The sequence below is a fragment of the Hyperolius riggenbachi genome, chromosome 10, assembly GCF_040937935.1.
Source record: "Hyperolius riggenbachi isolate aHypRig1 chromosome 10, aHypRig1.pri, whole genome shotgun sequence".
NCBI lineage: Eukaryota > Metazoa > Chordata > Amphibia > Anura > Hyperoliidae > Hyperolius > Hyperolius riggenbachi.
The window spans coordinates 122,965,786-122,978,748 of record NC_090655.1 but is presented as its reverse complement, the minus strand read 5'-3'; the positions used below and the strand labels follow the sequence as shown (position 1 = coordinate 122,978,748).

At 43.8% G+C, this 12,963-nt stretch overlaps 1 protein-coding gene across 4 annotated transcripts in view; it reads right to left on the bottom strand.

The window, feature by feature from the left end:
- Positions 1-12,963, bottom strand: part of ADAMTS14 (ADAM metallopeptidase with thrombospondin type 1 motif 14) — a 308,652-nt gene that overhangs the window by 57,320 nt on the left and 238,369 nt on the right. For all 4 annotated transcript variants that reach the window (XM_068257867.1, XM_068257864.1, XM_068257865.1 and 1 more), the window contains exons 13-14: positions 12,402-12,535; positions 179-302 (exon numbers count right to left, since the gene is read on the bottom strand). In XM_068257867.1, coding sequence (XP_068113968.1) covers positions 179-302; positions 12,402-12,535 — 258 coding nt within the window. The remainder of the gene's footprint in view (positions 1-178; positions 303-12,401; positions 12,536-12,963) is intronic.

Sequence of the window (12,963 nt, the reverse complement as noted above, 5' to 3'; positions counted from 1 at the left end):
TAATCTAATGCCTTATAATGACATAAACAACTTGTCCTCCTACACATTTACACGTTAGATAAAAACATATCTTTGGTGAAAATATTCAGATGGAACAAAGGAGAATTTAAGAACAAGAGTTTAATCTTTGTAATAGGAGCTTGCAAGGGAACTTGAAGCAGAAGAAAGATTTCCTTACGTAATTGCTTTGGTGATTTCACTAATGTTCCTTTCACAGTTCGACAGTGTGAGTTGTCTCCACCACAGACCCCACACTTATCATCTTCTTTCAGGGAACCAATTTCCTTGTCACACCCCATGATCTGCAATATAAAAGAAACAACACAGCCACATGTAACTTAGATAAAACTTTTCCCTGAATTCACAGAACTTTAAAGTGGACCCAAACTCTTGCACAGGTCACAATGAAAAGGTTTAATTCCACATATAAATACTGTAGAAATCGACTGCTCTCAACCGTGTGTGTGGTTTTTTTTTTTAGCTACATCAGAGTGTAATTAGCCTTTTCAGTAGCTGTGACTCACAGTCTGGAGGCTTAACCCTACCTGTCCTTCCTGAACGTTAATCCAGTTCAAACGCCAGGGTTTTTTGTTTAGGATTTCTGTAAATTGTAATGAAGATATTTTTCCCCTAAAGGTTATCATGATGTGTCTAAGCTTTTAGAGCAGAGAGGAAGTTCTGAGTTGAGGTATATTTTAAGGATATTGGTGAATGGGGCTTCTGTCTAACTTACCCATACTACCAACTAAAAGCGGTCCTGAAGTGACATGTGGCATAATGAGATAAACATGAATAGAATTCCATTCAGCTCTGTTCATTGTGTGGTAAGACTATATGCATGTTATTCTGCTTACTGCAGTTTAGTGAATACTCCACTATGTTCCCTTTTTATTTTTTGTTATTGTTTTCATTGCAAGGGTTACTAAACCAGGGCTTTATCTATACAGATGAGGCAGTTGCAGAGCCGGATTAAGGCTAAATGGGGCCCTAAGCAAAGTAACTGATTTGGGCCCCCCATCATGTCGTAATAGAATCAGAAGATGCAGCTGCACAGGAACTTGCCGGGGCAGCTGAGCTACTGGTTGCTATGGGCAACAGCCCGATTTCTGCTGTGGGTGCACAATGCAGGAAATAGCAGCGGCAAAATGCAGAGTGAGAGATGAATGGCTGGGACATTTGCACTCAGGAGCTGGGGCACCCCTTTGAAGAGGGCACCAGATATCACAGCAGCAGCACTTTCCCCCTGCATCTTCAGCCTGGCAATAGCAGAAAGCTCTGGACACTGCCAAACCGGAAGCCGTTCCCCAGACAGAATTACATAACCACCTCCACCACCGAACAACTGATTTCCTCGCAAACTAGACAGCCATCATGCAGCCTCCGTCCCAGTGAATACGATAGTTCAGCAGAGAAGGTAGCCGCAGCAGGGGAGAATGACAGAACCAGATGACTCACATTCACCTATTGCGATCCAAGCAATAGAGGTCCCGTCATCCGGAGCCCATCTGTCTCCTCTAGAGGGCTGCCGCTCTGTTACTACTACTATTACTACTTCCTACTTCCTGTCTGATCTGAGAATCAGGAAGTTCAGAGTGAACAGCTGCACTATAGAAGAGACAGATGGGTTTCAGATGACGGGATCTCTATCGCTTGGATCATGGATAGGTGAGTGAGCGTTTGCCATCTGCTGCTATCATTTTTGCAGCAGCTGTGGTTCTCTGTGGGAAGGGAGGGAGGAGTGGGCAGCGGCAGAGCCCACAGTAGCAGGAGGGGGACCTAGGAGGAGAGCCTGGCTCTGAAGACAATCAGCAGCGCACAGCATCATTTGACAATACAAGACAAATAACATTTATATTGTGCTTTTTTCCTGGGGGACTCAAAGCGCCAGAGCTGCAGCCACTAGGACGCGCCCTATAGGCAGTAGCAGTGTTAGAGAGACTTGCCTAAGGTCTCCTACTGAATAGGTGCTGGCTTACTGAACAGGCAGAGCCGAGATTCGAACCCTGGTCTCCTGTGTCAGAGGCAGAGCCATTAAAGGGACTCCGAGCAGTGCCTGTGGGTATGCCTTTAAGCATACCCACAACTAATTAATTACATCCTCACACCTACCAGCATGATGTTTGTAATTATATCCCCCTGGGTTCCTTATATTTCATTGCATTGTGCTGAATCGAGCTGCAGACTTTGGAGAAAAGTCGTCCTGTGTAATACAATGTAACTATGGAAAGATGCATATCATTTTGAAGCTCTCTTTCCATTGATAGATAAACTGCCACCCTACGCCTTTTAGTTTTCGCTATTTTCACGATTGAAATTGCTGTGGCCGTGATTTCGATCGCGAAAATAGTGAAAACTAAAAGGCATAGGGTGGTGGTTAATATATCATTGGAAAGAGGAGAAAAAGAGCTTTAAAATGATATGCATCTTTCCATAGTTACTGCATTGCTTAGAGTCCCTTTAACCATTATACCATCCAGCCACCGCTGACAGGATGGCGAGGGCTGGTTTATGTGCTGATGGGGCCCCTTTGACTCTGAATGGGGCCCCAAGCGACTGATTTTGTTGCCTGGTTGGTAATCCGGCCCTGGGCAGTTGAACTAGCAGTTGAATGCTAGCTCTACAGAAAAGTAATCAGAGGTCACAACTGAACAAACAGTCCTGATAATGGGATACTGCTAAGAGGTCCAAAAGACCAATATTTCTTTCTGTAGGAGCTGAATGATCCAGATTTCAAATCACACTGACTCGGTTGCTGTTTATATATGTCACACTTAGAATTGGAGTCCTTTTAGGCTAATTTCACAACAGGACGTTGCGTTAGAGGGGGCGTTAAGGTCGCATAACGTCCCCCTAACTCAACGCCTGGTGCTGCTGGATCTGGACGTCAGAGTGAGCCGCGTTGTGCAGCTCACTCTGGCGTCAGTGATGCCGTGATGCGCACTCTTGTGCGCATGCGGCATCACGTGGTCCCGCTGGCCAATCGCCGCACAGAGCAGCTGCTCCAGGAAGTAAACACTGCACGTCATAACGTGCAGTGCATATTAATTAGCCATGTGCCTGGCCGCTCTCCGCTCCTCCCCAACATTACTGAGCATGTGCAAGCAGTCTAACGCGGCTCAGCCGCGTCCAAAGTACTGCATGCAGTACGTTGCCTTGTGACGCAGCGTTACAATGTAACGCAACGTCCGCACTGTGAACAGCCCCATTGATTTTTCATTACTGTGCGGTGGGCTGCGTTACAGGCTGCTCTAACGTGCGCCTGTAACGTCGCAATGTGAAACCAGCCTAACTGAAAACAACACCTACAGTATAATTAATTATCTCAGAAATGTCTTTTCAGACCAGGTTTGATTTAAACATGTAAAACCAGGATTGGCCACAATATATTTATTTGATTTTCATGATGCTTATATTGTACGAATGGACACAACTGATAAGCAAATAATGTCAGTGAAAAATTCTGAAAAAAACTGCAGAAAAGTTTAGAAACTGTTATCAGATTCATAGGGGAAGCTTGATATTATTATTTATTTATAAAGTGCCAACATATTCCGTGGCGCTGTAAAATGTAAGAAAACAAACATTGATATGTACGATACTCAATTCAGTGGCTGTATATGTCAGATGGAGCATGTTATTTCCAAGGGCTCGTTTAAAATGCATGGCTAAGCATTCCATGTATGGTTGGCTAATTATTCTGTTCAGCTGATCTGAGCATTATATGCCTCATTATATAGAGCAGACAGATCAGTGAGCAGATCTGCATGCACACTGACATCCTATCTATAAGAGCAATGATGACTCAGTGTTCTGCCCTAACTGTGATATGATTTAATTTGTCATGTGCATTAACTATATGCATCTGATTTATTTATACTATAGGTTAACTCTAGGCACCTTATGTAGTTTTACACTCCATCAGACAGGCATATAAAAAATGAATATCTGCATAATGTCAATTAGCTTGACTGGTGGCTGGAGTAGAGGCTGGTACACACCCTCAGCCAGTGTAACCTGTAAAGGGAACCCAAGGTGAGTGTGACATGGAGGCTGCCATATTTATTTCCTTTTAAACAATGCAAGTTGCCTGGCTGGCTGGATAGTGCACAAGTGCATGCTCCAGTGATCTGCTACGTACACCCTGACGAAGCCTACATAAGGAGCGCGCAAGGCATAGGTGGGCGGAGATGTCTAGGAGCGCTCCTTGAGTTGGCTACCCAGACATAGGCGAGCATGCTTACTGCCAATGGCGATTGAAGTATAGAGCACGCTTTCTTCCTGCCTTTATGGTTAAGGACTTAATTGGTCCTTGGAGGCCTATCAGCTAACAGGGACTTTCCGCATACCCTTTTGCAGTGCTGAGGGACTTGAGTATGGAACTTTTCTAAGGTCACGTGAGTCATCTGGTCCGGCGGGCTTTGCTAATTGGGCAAACAGCAACCGCTACATTTACATCCTGTTGTCTTTCCCACTCAGAAGAGGCTGGCCAGTGACATTGGGTACCGGTACCTGTAGGTGTGGTAGGTATGGGACAGTGAGCAGCAGTGCATTGCAGTGTGTGGAGCACTACCTTTATTTTTAATTGGTTTTATGGATCTATTATTGGTATATGCGCTGTGGTTATTTGAATAAAGTTTACAATTTATACTTTTCCACAACTTATTGAGTCACAGTACCATTATTAGATTTACACAAGTTGCCTGGCTTTCCCATTTATCCTGTGTTTCTAGTACTTTTATCCATTGACCCTGAATAAGCATGCAGATCAGGTGCTCTGACACAAGTCTGACTGGATTAGCCACATGCTTGTTTCAGGGTTGTGACTCAGACACTACTGATGCCAGAAGATCAACAGGACCTGTATTGTTTAAAAGGAAATAAATATGGCAGCTTCCATATGTCTCTTACCTCAGGTCCACTTTAGTGACCATTGCTTGGTCATTAGGGTGTCAATGAGGGGAACAAATGTTGTGTATCGCGCTTGTTCCTTATAGTGTCACCCTAACAAATGAGTATTGATCATTACAACCAACACTGTGCATATATACACAGCTTAAACCTTTAAAGGACAACTGAAGTGAGAAGAATATGGAGGCTGCCATATTTATTTCCTTTTAAACAATACCAGTTGCCTGGCAGCCCTGCCGGTCTATTTGGCTACAGTAGTGTCCGAATAACACCAGAAACAATCATGAAGCTAATCTTGTAAGATCTGACAATAATGTCAGAAACACCTGATCTGCTGCATGCTTGTTCAGGGTCTATGGCTATAAGTATTGGAGGCAGACGATCAGCAGGATAGCCAAGCAACTTGTATTGTTTTGATGGAAATTAATATGGCAGCCTCCTTTAAATGGAAAAAGTCTGCAACACTCACTCAGGTTCCCTTTTGAGGGCTGCTGAAGGTTTCTGAATTAGAAGTTGAGCTATTACAGTTACAATCAAACACCTACAAATTACAATAGGAATTTTTTTGAAGTTTTTGCTGTAATGCGTGCATTTACAATTGCAGCTGCATAACCACATCATTCGATAACCTTGCAGCAAGTTGCAGCTTAATAAGGCTATAACAGCACTTAACACTACCAAATATTTTTTTGAAGAAAACATAGATGTTAAAAATATATTATTTTCTAGTAAACAAAACTAAATTAACCCGTATTGTCTATGGAGGTTCAGAAGTGTAGTAGGGGAATTCAGCCCTCCATTAAGTCCACCAGGTGGCAGCACTGTGTAAAATATTATGCTGTTTGCATAAACACATTATTTTAATTAAAATTAGCATAAGATAAAAGCATCTGGCAGCTCAACTATTTGCAAAATGTTTTGTAGTAGCAATAGGATATTAAAAGCCCTTTCCCCCAGACTACAGATTCTATCTCGCCTAGAAAGGTCACCTAAGGAAACGCATATGGGTAGCTATAAATATTTAATATGTTAAATATGTTAGAGTAGATTTGTTTCGCTGAGCGGTGGGGATAATGTGAGTGGGGGGCACTTGTTAGAGATTATGTTTGTTTGTGGCTTTTGCTGTGTCTTGAGGGAAACTCCCCTTGTTCACTTTCCCGGACCCTATTATGATCTCTTATCATTATGCACTCTGTCTGGTTGCTATGGTGACGCTAAAGTGGAATTTTGGAGAACTGTATATGACTTCTTTAAAGTTATTTGATAAGCAATAAAGCTAAACCTGAGTTTCAGCAAAAATGCATTTCTTATTACAAATGTTTGTCCTTTAATTAGTTATTAGCTACATGAGTTTTTAATATTCCCCCAAAGTATCTCATTAGTGAGCTATCTGACAAACCCCCTTTAACCACTTGAGGAGCGCAGTGTTAAAACCCCCTAAAGACCAGGCCATCTTTCAAGAAATAGTTCATTGCAGCGTTAAGGTCTCGCTGCAGGGCTGCACATGTCAGCACACGATTGATTCCCCCCCCCCCCTTTTCTCCCCACCAACGAGTGATTCCCCCCTTTTCTCCCAACAAACAGAGCTTTCTGTTGGTGGGGTCTAATTTCTTTTGTAAATATGTATTTCTATTTTTTAATAATACATTTCCTTTTTTTTTTAAATGTTTGCGCTAGTCCCTGCCTCTCTCCCCCCACTAGCCAATCACTGTGATTGGCTATCATAGGCTTCAGCCTATGACAGCCGATTACCCCTGAGCCGGCTGTCCCTAGTACAGCGCTGCCTTAGATCGCAGCATTGTACAGGATAATTAGATGGCGGTTTGGCTGTCTAACAGTCTTCTAGGGGCGATCGGCACTGGGAGACTGAAGGCAGGGCAGAGCTCCGCCTACCACGCAGAGATGTGTGCGCATAAGCATGCGCGATCTCCTGAAAAACAGGCCCGCAGGACCTTACGCCGATCAGCGTTAGGCTGTCCTGGGGCTTCCGCCGCGGCCACACCTATCGGCGTGACGCAGTCGGCAAGTAGTTAAAGGAAACCTGTAGTGGAGATTATGTAGGAGCAGATTTTAGAGGCTGCTTCTTTACTGCATATTTTTCCTGGCTTCCTCTGCCTATTACTTACAAATATGCAGGGCAGGTATTCTGACTCAAGTTGGAAAGCACTGAGGCTGTATGCCACTTTCTCCTTCAAACCCCATTAACCCTTTTCCCCTCTGCAGGCTGTTAAAACCTGGGGAGCCCAACAGAGTGGGGGGCCTGACCCTGAGCAATGCCAATCTACCTGGCCCTTAATACTGGGCATTGTAAAAAGGAAAGGGGGGAGACTGGGACAAAGCCCTCCACCTTTGCAAACTAAACTTGTACTCAAAGCTATTTTGTTCTTCTAGTCTTTTTTTATAAACAGTCAGGATGCCGGGGTCCTCACCCACCCAGGCTTCACACACCTGGTCCGCCGGTGCTCAAACACTCCGTGGCTCACCACTCCACCAATATGTTACAATAACAAAGATACGAGGTCGGCACTCCACTGGCGATAATAAACTTGCGTTTATTGAAAGAGCTGCAAACACGACATGTTTCGGGGTCACCCCCTTCCTCAAGTGTACATACAACCTTGACACTCAGTCTTCTAATATACCACAACCACTAAAGTGCACCACACCCTACAATACAGGACACACCCCTCCGGTCAGCAGACCAAAGTGATGTCATACGGATTAACCCTCCAGGATCAATCCCAGAAATTACTTACTGGGCACTACATATATAATGTCTACCCAGCTAAACACTGAGGTAAACATGAGTATAGCATACATAAGCCTAAGCAGTAGTACAAACATGCGGGCCATATTAGTCAATTAATGTCATTTATGCAACGACTCACAGACCCACAGGCCCAGGGATACGACATGTTCCCTTTCTCCTCCGCCCACCACACGATGACAATCATCATGACCTAGGGGAGAAACACATTGGAAAACAATCATCAGCAGTGAATGATGCAATTTTTACATGCTTACATATTTATATGTGACACATTACAGGAAGCATTTTAGGCTGAACATATCATTTAAACCCTTTGGGCTCACTGAATCAAGCCTCCTCATCCATCTTGCCTCCTTCTGCAGCAACAATCTATCCCTATCTCCTCCTCTAGTGAGTGTATCTTGTGTACACTGAGGTGCAGAGTGTTTGGGACAACAAGGGTTCTAGGTGCAAAGATAATTTAACCATTAGTGAGAAACAGGCGCTTAAATCCCTGAAGAGCAATGAGTGTATAATTGTCATTAAAGCGGATAAAGGGGGTGCCACTGTTGTCCTTGACAAAGAACAATATATACAAGAGGCTCTCAGACAGTTACAAGTACCTGGCCATTATGAAAAATGTAGAAATGATCCTACATGGGTCATCAAGACCAAAGTTGATCATATGGCAAATGAAGCCTTGTTACTTGGCCTGATCACAAAAGGGACGGCGGAGTTCTTAGAGGTAGAACACCCGCAGGTACCATTATTGTATCTATTACCAAAGATACATAAAAATTTGACTCAGCCCCCCGGACGTCCTATTGTTTCAGCTGTGGGGTCAGTGTTGTATCCCTTATCAAAGTTTGTGGATCATTATCTGCAGGATCTGGTGAAGGGGATACCTTGGTGCCTAAAAGATACGACTGACCTGTTGCAAAGGTTGAAAATATTGAATATTGATTATGAGGGGGTGATACTGGCAACTCTCGATGTGCAAAGTTTATTTACCTCAATTCCACATGAAGAGGGAATGAGGTACATTGAGGAGTTGCTATTGGAAACCTCCATGGATAACCGATTAATCTTTTTCCTGCTTGATTGTTTGGAAATGGTGTTGGTGAACAATTATTTCAAGTTTGGCAATGAGTACTATTTGCAGAAACAGGGCACGAGTATGGGGTCGCCGGTGGCTCCATCATTCGCCAACCTGTTTATGTATAAGCTTGAACAGCAAATGTTTGTCAAAAATGCCAAATACTGTAACGAAATTATTGGTTACTACAGATTTGTGGACGACATCCTGATTGTGTGGCAGGGAGAGGTTGAGAAACTGCAACAGATGGTGAGTGAAGCTAATGTTGCTCATTCAACCATTAAGTTTACCATGGAGTACTCGGATAGAGTAATACAGTATTTGGATGTCTCCATCTCTGTATCACAGGGGGGGTTGCGTACAGATCTGTATACAAAGCCAACGGATCGTAACAACCTGCTCCGAGTTGATAGCTTCCACAATCGTAATGTCATCAAGGCCATCCCAAAGGGACAGTTTTTAAGAGCTAGAAGGATAGCATCCACAGATGAGGGTTATCAGGCGGCCGCTGAGAAATTGATGACCAAATTTGTTTCTAAAGGGTATGACCCTAAAACATTGGAGAAAGTGAGAACAGAGGTGGGCGGGATCAATAGAGAGTCAGTGTTGAAGGGGAAACCCAAAATTGATAAAACCTCTAAACAGATTCCGTTTGTTCAAACTTACTGTAATCAATCAGGGGCTGTCAGGCAAATTGTAAAGAAATACTGGCCGGTGTTGCAACAAGATCCCACATATGGAGAAGTGTTTAAAGAACTCCCACTGTTTTCATTCAAAAGAGGGAAGACAATAAAAAACATGGTCAGCAAGGTTGATCTATCTGAAAGATGTGTGGAGATGAGCAAACTTACAAAGAAAAGGGGTACGTTTCCATGCCTGAACTGCAACTGCTGCAGCGCAATTATCAAAGGTGAGCATGTTACGCACCCATATTCTGGGAAACAAATTAAAATTCAATCCATGTATACTTGCTGCAGTGAGTTTGTCGTTTATGCATTGAAGTGCCCCTGTGGGTTGCTGTATGTGGGTAAGACCACAAGAGACGTGAAGACCAGAATACAGGAACACAGGGGCTCTATCCGAGGGTTTGACCCATCCAAACCGAGCAGTCATACACCGGTGGGAAGGCATTTCCATACCCGTGGTCACGGTGTGTCGCAGCTCAAATGGATGGTGCTAGACCATGTACCCCCACTCACTAGAGGAGGAGATAGGGATAGATTGTTGCTGCAGAAGGAGGCAAGATGGATGAGGAGGCTTGATTCAGTGAGCCCAAAGGGTTTAAATGATATGTTCAGCCTAAAATGCTTCCTGTAATGTGTCACATATAAATATGTAAGCATGTAAAAATTGCATCATTCACTGCTGATGATTGTTTTCCAATGTGTTTCTCCCCTAGGTCATGATGATTGTCATCGTGTGGTGGGCGGAGGAGAAAGGGAACATGTCGTATCCCTGGGCCTGTGGGTCTGTGAGTCGTTGCATAAATGACATTAATTGACTAATATGGCCCGCATGTTTGTACTACTGCTTAGGCTTATGTATGCTATACTCATGTTTACCTCAGTGTTTAGCTGGGTAGACATTATATATGTAGTGCCCAGTAAGTAATTTCTGGGATTGATCCTGCAGGGTTAATCCGTATGACATCACTTTGGTCTGCTGACCGGAGGGGTGTGTCCTGTATTGTAGGGTGTGGTGCACTTTAGTGGTTGTGGTATATTAGAAGACTGAGTGTCAAGGTTGTATGTACACTTGAGGAAGGGGGTGACCCCGAAACATGTCGTGTTTGCAGCTCTTTCAATAAACGCAAGTTTATTATCGCCAGTGGAGTGCCGACCTCGTATCTTTGTTAGTCTTTTTTTATATCATTACTGTAATGATCAGTGGTGATCTGCTGGTCAGAGTGAGCTCAACAGACTAGTTAGCAATACAACAGATAAAGATACAGCAATATGTCAGTATTTTAATAAAGGTGTGATCACATGTGATTGGGTGCACAGTAGCTCAGGAGTACTCCTATGTGATAGCCCCTGGCTGTGAGGTCTATCACTTATAACAAGGGTGGTCGTTCAGGCAAGGTCGTTAACAGATCGGTCAGAAGTCGGTACAAAATCAGCATCAGAGTCGTAGTCAGAGTATAGCCAAGGTCGGCAACAATCAGGTATGCAGAGGTACAGAATCAGAGAGCGAGTGCAGAATCGAGGTCGGGCCGAGGTCGGCAACTAGACAGAAAGGCTGAGTACAGAATCATGAGGCAAAAGGATATACAGAAGTTCAAGCAAGCTTCATACACATAAAGGCAACAATGTAAGTTATAATTATAGCTATCAAAATCAGATCCTAAGCTATGTGTGAAATTCCCGGGGTCCTGCCGGTTCAAAGCACACTAGGAACTAACTAAGGTCTGAGAGCTTTACCGCGAAGTTTCAGCAACAGCAGACAATGAAGCATTGACCACTTCGATCTTAAATACACAAGGTATACCTGCGGCTCCACCCACTAGCCTCAGCCATCAAACGGCAAAGGATCAGACCAGAGTTGTCAGCTGACCGGCCGGTCAGCTGACCCTCCTCCTCAGTGCATAAAGGTCCTGTCTCTGTGTGCGCGCGTGCGCCCTTCTGTTCTGATGTATTCTGGAGAGACCTGACCTGGTGTGACGCGATGCATAGGAGGTGGCGGCGGAATCCACCGTGACGTCAGACGTGAGAGCGGCGGCCGCGCCGCTCTCCGCGGCAGAGGTAATTTTCCCATTACTGACAATTACGTTTTTTCTGTTGTATTTCTTGCGTTTCACCTTCCACTATCCTTCCCTGCTGAAGTCCACCAAATGATTATGAGCCCCATTGGCAGGCACTGAGGCTTCCTATTGGCCCATGGTGTGGACTGTGTGCTACCAAGTGATTGTTGGGAAAATTCAATCATTCAGTTTGCCATTGTGCATGCCTATTGTTTCCTGAAGGTATAGTGGATGCTTCAACAATGTGCTTTAAAATAGCTTTTTCTACTGTAGAAGTAAATTGATTAAATTGCCTTTCTACTGTTTTTATGACCCCTCTCTTGAAGTGATGATAGTATCCTTAAATACAAGAATAAAAAAAGCTCTGATACACTCGCTCCTTCTCTAACTCATGCAAGGAGACCCCCGCCCCACCACCACAGCACTACCACCACAACCTTTTTTGACGGGGCTGTAGAAAATCTGTTTGACATAAAGAAGTTTCCGCGCTACAGTATTAGGTAATATAATTAGATCTGTGTCTGAATCACTGATTCCAAGTCTGTACAAGAGCTATTGACTTATATGTGGTAATGTAGGGGGAAGGTGTGATAATACACAGCAAGGATTATCAGAATAGCTTTCAAACTACATACGGTATATTTTAGAGAAGGAGACATTATGAGGTGAGACTTGTGTTAATGAGGTTAAAACATCTATAATAATATTTCACTAAAGAGCCTAGCTGGTCTTAAACAATGTTTCATTGCACAAGTTAAGGGAACAAAAATATTATTTTGACCTGCAACAATCCCAAGTGGGATTTGTTATAGAATACAGCAACAGCTGAAAGAGCGTCGTGTCTGAACGTTAGTTTCTCGTTACAGAATGACTTTACTAACTTTCATTTTGTAGACCTTGTCACTTACCACACAGTCTCCTCTGGCACAGACGCTGTAAAGGTCTTTATAGCTACACCGAGTGCCATCGTGAACCACCTGATTCATGAATACCACATCCCCTGTTTCTTTAGACTGGCATATGAGCTCACATTTTTGAGCATCTGAAACACAAAATTGTAATCCACATTTAATGGACTGGCAATAATGAGTATAACACCTCATCAACTCATTTTGGCCATCTGACATTAAGTGTATATTTTCCTCCAGCTTTTTGCAAGCCTTATAGACAAAGTATACTTGCAAATGAACCGCCACTAGTGTCTAAATACTGACAGTGGGAAACATGTATAAAGCACCACTGCTGAATCGCAGACGCATTTTCATCCCAAATTATTTTCTACATAGGTACTCACCACTCCCAATCCACTCTCCACGTCCTTCAAGCCCTCCCCACCTTGATGATGATGAGAAGAAGGCTGGAAGGAGGCAAGGAATAGGTGAGGAGTGGACAGAGAACAGGAGGGAGAAGGGGAGAAGATCTGCCTCTTCCTGCTTCTTTCACAGGCACTGCGGAGACCACATTCCTAAC